General features: G+C 44.5%; 1 protein-coding gene across 1 annotated transcript in view; it reads left to right on the plus strand.

The window, feature by feature from the left end:
• Positions 1-5,893, plus strand: part of LOC141191439 (uncharacterized) — a 32,761-nt gene extending 26,868 nt beyond the window's left edge. The window contains exon 8 of the mRNA XM_073661329.1: positions 3,434-5,893. Within this exon, the coding sequence (XP_073517430.1) occupies positions 3,434-4,128 (695 nt within the window). The 3' untranslated portion in view covers positions 4,129-5,893. The remainder of the gene's footprint in view (positions 1-3,433) is intronic.
• The last annotated feature ends 3,021 nt before the right edge of the window (positions 5,894-8,914 follow it).

An 8,914-nucleotide genomic window follows, 5' to 3' on the forward strand; every position in this document is an offset into this window, starting at 1 on the left:
GGACTATAAGACGCACCTAGGTTTTAGAGGAGGAAAATAAAAAAAATATAAAAATTTAAGCAAAAAATATGGACATGATGTACTTTTAAGGGAGAGAGGGTCTTCTGCTGACACTGGTATAGGGGTAATGCCCCCAATTCTGACAATATCCCCCATTCTGGTATATATGCTGCCCCCCTTCCTTTTATATGTGGTCCCCATCTTGGTATGCCTGGCATCCCTCCATCCTGGTATGCATGGCACGCCTCATACCTATCCTGATATGCATGGCACCCCTCATCCCTGTCCTGGTATGCATGGCACCCCTCATCCCTGTCCTGGTTAGCATGGCACCTCTCATCCCTGTCCTGGTATGCATGGCACCCCTCATCCCTATCCTGGTATGCATGGCACCCCTCATCCCTATCCTGGTATGCATGGCACTCCTAATCCCTGTCCTGGTATGCATGGCACCCCTCATCCCTGTCCTGGTATGCATGGTACCCCTCATCCCTGTCCTGGTATGCATGGCACCCCTAATCCCTGTCCTGGTATGCATGGCACCCCTAATCCCTGTCCTGGTATGCATGGCACCCATCATCCCTGTCCTGGTATGCATGGCACCCCTCATCCCTATCCTGGTATGCATGGCACCCCTCACCCCTGTTCTGGTATGCATGGTACCCCTCATCCCTGTCCAGGTATGCATGGTACCCCTCATCCCTGTCCTGGTATGCATGGCACCCCTAATCCCTATCCTGGTATGCATGGCACCCCTAATCCCTGTCCTGGTATGCATGGCACCCATCATCCCTGTCCTGGTATGCATGGCACCCATCATCCCTGTCCTGGTATGCATGGCACCCATCATCCCTGTCCTGGTATGCATGGCACCCATCATCCCTGTCCTGGTATGCATGGCACCCATCATCCCTGTCCTGGTATGCATGGCCCCCCTCATCCCTGTCCTGGTATGCATGACACGCATGACACACCTCATCCCCAATCCTGGTATGCATGGCACACCTAATCCCTGTCCTGGTATGCATGGCACCCCTCATCCCTATCCTGATATGCATGGCACACCTCATCCCTATCCTGATATGCATGTCACCCCTCATCCCTGTCCTGGTATGCATGGCACCCCTCATCCCTGTCCTGGTATGCATGGCACCCCTCATCCTAATCCTGGTATGCATGGCACCCCTAATCCCTATCCTGGTATGCATGGCACCCCTAATCCCTGTCCTGGTATGCATGGCACCTCTCATCCCTGTCCTGGTATGCTTGGCACCCCTAATCCCTGTCCTGGTATGCATGGTACCCCTCATCCCTGTCCTGGTATGCATGGCACCCCTAATCCTAATCCTGGTATGCATGGCACCCCTCATCCCTATCCTGGTATGCATGGCACCCCTCACCCCTGTCCTGGTATGCATGGTACCCCTCATCCCTGTCCAGGTATGCATGGTACCCCTCATCCCTGTCCTGGTATGCATGGCACCCCTAATCCCTATCCTGGTATGCATGGCACCCCTAATCCCTGTCCTGGTATGCATGGCACCCATCATCCCTGTCCTGGTATGCATGGCACCCATCATCCCTGTCCTAGTATGCATGGCACCCATCATCCCTGTCCTAGTATGCATGGCACCCATCATCCCTGTCCTGGTATGCATGGCACCCCTCATCCCTGTCCTGGTATGCATGACACGCATGACACACCTCATCCCCAATCCTGGTATGCATGGCACACCTAATCCCTGTCCTGGTATGCATGGCACCCCTCATCCATATCCTGGTATGCATGGCACACCTCATCCCTATCCTGATATGCATGGCACCCCTCATCCCTATCCTGGTATGCATGGCACCCCTCATCCCTGTCCTGGTATGCATGGCACCCCTAATCCCTATCCTGGTATGCATGGCACCCCTCATCCTAATCCTGGTATGCATGGCACCCATCATCCCTGTCCTGGTTAGCATGGCACCCCTCATCCCTGTCCTGGTATGCATGGCACCCCTAATCCCCATCAGGCTGCACATTAAAAAAAAATAAACACTCCTACTCACCTCTCTTCTCTCCTCCAGCGCTGCATCCTGTCTGCCTGCACTGATCTCTCCATGTGAGCCGCGCATGACGTCACTGCCATGCGCGGCTCACATGGAGAGATCAGCTGCCGGAAGTCACTGCTCCCCAAGCCGGGTCTGTGTGCGCAGGGAGCAGTGACTTCACTCTCTTTCATAGCCGGCACACAGCGGAGCCGTGCTGCGGCTCCTGCTGCTGCTGCTGGCTATCTCCTGTGCCCGCTCATTAAAGGGCATGAATATTCACCCCCTCCCCACACCCATGGGAGATAGCCGGCAGCAGCAGCAGCCGCAGCGCGGCTACACTGTGTACAGCTATTAAGGAGCATGAATATTCAGTGCTCCCACACCCCATGTGTCAGTGATGTGAAAAATTACATAAGAGATGCATTTCAAGAAATTAATACCCAAAGAGACTTGTGCAAAAAAAGTTTGTTGAAGCGTAAGAGGCCGACTTCAAAGCTGTGCAAATTGTAATGGAAAACAGTTTGAGCACCTGCATTGATAAAATGTAAGGGCTTTTGTATTATAGTTCAGAATAAAATTTAATTGTCAATGTTATGCTTGTGTTAGTAAATATAATTTTATATATAAATCAAAATAAATGTTATTTTCTGGCCTCCTACTTTTGGACCACCTTGTGTGTGTGTGTGTGTGTGTGTGTGTGTGTGTGTGTGTGTGTGTGTATATATATATACAGTACAGACCAAAAGTTTGGACACACCTTCTCATTTAAAGATTTGTCTGTATTTTCATGACTTTGAAAACTGTACATTCACACTGAAGGCATCAAAACTATGAATTACCACATGTGGAATTATATACTTAACAAAAAAGTGTGAAACAACTGAAAATATGTCTTATATTCTAGGTTCTTCAAAGTAGCCACCTTTTGCTTTGATGACTGCTTTGCACACTCTTGGCATTCTCTTGATGAGCTTCAAGATGTAGTCACCGGAAATGGTCTTCCAACAATCTTGAAGGAGTTCCCAGAGATGCTTAGCACTTGTTGGCCCTTTTGCCTTCACTCTGCAGTCCAGCTCACCCCAAACCATCTCGATTGGGTTCAGGTCTGGTGACTGTGGAGGCCAGGTCATCTGGCGTAGCACCCCATCACTCTCCCTCTTGGTCAAATAGCCCTTACACAGCCTGGAGGTGTGTTTGGGGTCATTGTCAATTATTATCATAGTAATGAAAATACAGAAAAATCTTTAAATGAGAAGGTGTGTCCAAACTTTTGGTCTGTACTATATATATATACCAACATATCATTTTTTTAAACTAAATCTCCCTTGTATGCTAGTTATAGTCAATGTTTTTCCTAAATATCTGTATTCACCGGCTTCTGTATTATTCCTTGCAGATGGACACAACATTAGGAATACCATGGAAGATCAATATATTTTATCTCCTGATTCTAAAGTAGAAGATAAACCTTTCCCAAAAAAATTTCCAGGAGAAAATCCCAGTTTTGCAAATATCCATCCAGTCCTTCAGGCCGCAGATATAAATAGTAATCCTTCTAAGGACCCTTCTCCTGATGTATCAGATTTCATTGGCAGTGGACCTCCTAAAAGTGACAAAATATTTCCCTGTTTGGAATGTGATAAATCGTTCACTCAGTATACCAAACTCTTGATCCATCAGAGAAGTCACACAGGTGAAAAACCATTTTCATGTTCTTACTGCGGGAAACGTTTTACTGAAAAGTCCAACCTAATTCAGCATGAGAGAATCCACTCTGGTGAGAAACGGTTCATATGTTCTGAATGCAGCAAAGGCTTCACGCGGAAAGCAGACCTCATTAAACACTTGCGGACTCACACAGGGGAGAAGCCGTTTCACTGTCTTCTATGCGAGAAATGTTTTACCCAGAATTCTGCTCTTTTAAGACATATGAAGTTTCACACAGGGGAAAAACCATTTGCATGTTTGGAATGTGGAAAACGCTTCATACACAGATCAGGTCTTAATAATCATCAGAAAGTTCACAGCCAGGATGAATGTGGACCACGTAGTAAATGTACCAACTACAGCAACTGCACAGCACAGGAATAAGTATTGTCAGTTAGTCAGAAATGGAACATCTTGGGCCAGACTTGCTGACACTAGCCAACAAGTAACTGATTTCACTTTCCAAATGATCTTCTAAGGCCATGGCCCCACTATCAGTATTTGGTCAGTATTCGGTCAGTATTTTTTCTCAGGAGTGGGTGATAAATGCAGAATTGGTGACTTGTTTCTATTATACCTTTTCTCTGATTGTTCCTCACCTGGTTTTGTCTCCCACTCCTGAGAAAAAATACTGACCGAATACGGATGGTGGGGCCGTGGCCTAAAACTGAGATATGGAATCTGATTTGTTGCTATTGGAAAATATGGCATATTTCATTTACACCAGTATAGACTGAGAATCTGAACACACAGACTCAATAAACGTGTACCACTGCTATTATTATGTAAGGCGCCCAGACACATTAGACTAGACTAATGTCAGCAGAACTGCCAACATCGATAGGTTCAGCCCACAGACTAATGTATAGAGGTGCGCTGGCCGACTGTTTGTTGGAGAAGACGATTGGGCGCGTTTGATTTTGGACTACTAATCACTTTGCTCTCCCAGAGATAGGCCGCCACCAGACATGTTCATGTTTTTCATAGAGAACACAGACACACTTCGTCGAGCGAGCACTCTTGTGTATGGGAAGAGCCCTCCATGAAAAACAATTGGCCAAACCATTATTCAGCTGGCTGCCTTGTGATGTGTATGGCGAGCCATAGATTTCAATTCTTTAGCAGTTTCGTTGCCAAACAGCCATATTGTGTTGAAGTTGCTTCAGCAAGACAACTGCTGATCTGGTCATCTCCTTTAGCAGCGAGAGTATAGTCCTGGACTGTTAACCGCTGAATGTAATCCAGGAGACCAGATGTCTATCCATTTTTATGCTTTAACCCCTTAAGCCCCGCGGGTGGTTTGCACGTTAATGACCGGGCCAATTTTTACAATTCTGACCACTGTCACTTTATGAGGTAATTACTCTGGAACGCTTCAACGGATCCCCCTGATTCTGAGATTGTTTTTTCGTGACATATTGTACTTCATGATTGTGGAAAAATTTCTTCGATATCACTTGCGTTTATTTGTGAAAAAAACGGAAATTTGGCGAAAATTTTGAAAATTTTGCAATTTTCAAAATTTGAATTTTTAAGCCCTGAAATCAGAGCGATATGTCACACAAAAGAGTTAATAAATAAAATTTCCCACATGTCTACTTTACATCAGCACAATTTTGGAACCAAAATTTTTTTTTGTTAGGGAGCTATAAGGGTTAAAAGTTGACCAGCGATTTCTCATTTTTCCAACAAAATTTACAAAACCATTTTTTTAGGGACCACATCACATTTGAAGTCACTTGGAGAGGTCTTTATGACAGAAAATACCCAAAAGTGACACCATTCTAAAAACTGCACCCCTCAAGGTGCTCAAAACCACATTCAAGAACTTTATTAACCCTTCAGGTGCTTCACAGGAATTTTTTGAATGTGGAAGAAAAAAATGAACATTTAACTTTTTTCACAAAAATGTTACTTTAGACCCAATTTTTTTTATTTTCACAGGGGTAACAAGAAAAAATGGACCCCAAAATTTGTTGTGCAATTTCCCCTGGGCACGCAGATACGCAATATTTGGGGAAAAAACACTGTTTGGGCGCACGGCAGGGCTCGGAAGGGAAGGAGCGCCATTTGACTTTTTGATTGTAAAATTTGCTTGAATAATTAGCGGACGCCATGTTGTGTTTGGAGAGCCCCTGTGTGCCCAAACTTTGGAGCTCCCCCACAAGTGACCCCATTTTGGAAACTAGACCCCCCAAGGCACCTTTATAGATGCATAGTGAGCACTTGGAACCCCCAGGTGCTTCACAAATTGATTCGTAAAAATGAAAAAGTGAAAAAAAAAAACATTTTTTCATTTTTACGAATCAATTTGTGAAGCACCTAGGGGTTCCAAGTGCTCACTATGCATCTAGATAGGTGCCTTGGGGGGTCTAGTTTCCAAAATGGGGTCACTTGTGGGTGAGCTCCAATGTTTGGGCACACAGGGACTCTCTAAATGCAACATGGTATCCGCTAACAAATTGAATGGAAAATCGGCTCAAATTGTTAGCGGACACCACATTGCGTTTGGAGAGCCCCTCTGTGCCCAAACTTTGGAGCTCCCCCACAAGTGACCCCATTTTGGAAACTAGACCCCCCAAGGCACCTTTATAGATGCATAGTGAGCACTTGGAACCCCAAGGTGCTTCACAAATTGATTCGTAAAAATGAAAAAGTGAAAAAAAAAACACTTTTTCATTTTTATGAATCAATTTGTGAAGCACCTGGGGTTCCAAGTGCTCACTATGCATCTAGATAGGTGCCTTGGGGGGTCTAGTTTCCAAAATGGGGTCACTTGTAGGGGAGCTCCAATGTTTGGGCACACAGGGACTCTCCAAATGCAACATGATATCCGCTAACAATTTGAGCCGACAATTTGTTAGCGGATATCATGGCAGGCAATCCCCGTAAAGTTTTTTGGCCGCGAAGCATATGGGGCAGAGACTCGAGCATGTCACTCAAATACCCACGATACTCAATGCATACCAGAGCACCCGATGCAAACTCAAGTAGCGAGCACTTGCTCTCAACACTAGTCGCCATATCGTCATCTTTTTTTCTTACTTTTGAAAAAAATCCCAACCCCAGCCCTAGCCCCAGCACAACCCTAGCCCCAGCACAACCCTAGCCCCAGCACAACCCTAGCCCCAGCACAACCCTAGCCCCAGCACAACCCTAGCCCCAGCACAACCCTAGCCCCAGCACAACCCTAGCCCCAGCACAGCCCTAGCCCCAAACCCAGCCCTAACCCTAGCCCAATCCTAACCCAAGAGTTTATTTTTGACGCCGTTCCTCGTGCGGTATAAGTGATTAGACGACTTTATTCTTCGAGTCGGTGTGATTACAGCAATGCCAGAATCATATGGGGTTTTTATGACTGACAGCTGTCACACACTAAAAGGCGCATTTTTTGTAAAATCTAGTTTTTGCATCGCCATATTTTGAGAGCTATAATTTTTCCAGATTTTGGCAGACAGTCATGTGACGGCTCGTTTTTTGCGGGATGACTTGACATTGTTATTGGTGCCATTTTCAGGCACGTGACATTTTTTGATCGCTTTCTATTCCGATTTTTGGGAGGCAAAATAAACAAAAACCAACAATTCAGGAATTGTTTTTTTTTTTGTTTTTTTTTTTTTAAATTCTGTTCCGCGTGTGGTAAAATTGATGAGGTAGCTTTATTCTTCGGGTCAGTACGTTTACAGCGGTACCACATTTGTATCATTTTTCTATGTTTTGGCGCTTATACACAATAAAAGCTATTTTATAGAAAAAAATATTTTTTAGCATCGCTTTATTCTGAGAGCTATAACTTTTTTATTTTTCGGCTGATGGAGCTGTATGGCGGCTTGTTTTTTGCGGGACGAGATGACGTTTTCAGCGGTGTCATTTTTATTTATATGCGTCTTTTTGATCGCGTGTTATTCCACTTTTTGTTTGGCGGTATGGTGATAAAGCATTGTTTTTTGCTTCGTTTTTTTTTTTTACCGTGTTCACTGAAGGGGTTAACTAGTGGGACAGTTTTATAGGTCAGGTTGTTCCGGACGCGGCGATACCAAATATGTGTACTTTTATTTTTTTATTTTTTTTTTTTTATAATAATATTTATTGATGGGTACATTATATTTTTATTTTTGGTGGATTATTATTATTTTTATTTTTTTTTTTTTATATTTTTGCAAATTTTATTTTATTTTTTTCCACTTTCACACAGTTTATACACTTTATTACTTTGTCCCACTCTGGGACTTTCACTTTTTTTTCTCTGATCGCCTGCATGGCACAGGAATGCAGCACCATCCCTATGCCATGCAAGCTGTCAGAAATGCACAGTGTGAAGATTGCTTGGAGATGCACTGCGCATGTCCAAGCAATCTTCCTGCTGTCTGGTGACCCGGATGTTGTCATGACGACATCGGGTCGTCATGGCAACACCCGGGAAGCCTTTGCAGACTGCGCTGGAAGCCGGAAGAGGAGGTGAGTATCGGCGATCACCTCCCCTTGCCCCCGCAATGCCGCGATCGACTTCGATCGACTTCGATCGCAGCATCGCGGGGGTTAATGTGCTGGGAGCGGTGCAGGACCGCTCCCTGCACATTGTCACAGCTGACACCCGGTACTATCAGCTGACACCCGGCGGCGATCGCGCCCGCTCAGCCTGTGTGCGCGCGCGATCGCCATGACGTACTAATACGGGTCTGGCTCTTAAGTCCCAGGGCACAGACGCGTATTAGTACGGCAAATGTTGTTAAGGGGTTAACCAGAGTTATATTTAATAAAAGAAAAAAGGCAAACCAGCTACAACTTTTTATTTTTCTATTAGGACTACTATTTCCTGATGGAAATCCAACAACATTTCTTCCTATGCCTAAGCAATTTTACTGCATTTACTATTTATTAATAACTATAATTATTACATCAAGTTTAAACCCCTCTACTCATTTTTTGGCAGTGTTCACTGGCCTGAAAATGCTGGATATAAAACCACTTCCATTTTACATGTATTTTCCCTGCTGTTTTTGGAGCTTTTTATGCATTTAAAACTTTAGTGTATTGTATCTGCTTTTTTTTAATTATATTACAAGTAGTGAATCATGTGATTCCAAGATTTTGCCATTACAATGCATGTAATTTTATGCACAAACGCAACATCAAAAATCCACTAATACACGCTTTTTTACAAAGGAAT

This window comes from Phyllobates terribilis, unplaced genomic scaffold (genome assembly GCF_046119375.1).
Source record: "Phyllobates terribilis strain yellow unplaced genomic scaffold, ASM4611937v1 Scaffold_43__1_contigs__length_10536358, whole genome shotgun sequence".
Classification (NCBI taxonomy): Eukaryota; Metazoa; Chordata; class Amphibia; order Anura; family Dendrobatidae; genus Phyllobates; species Phyllobates terribilis.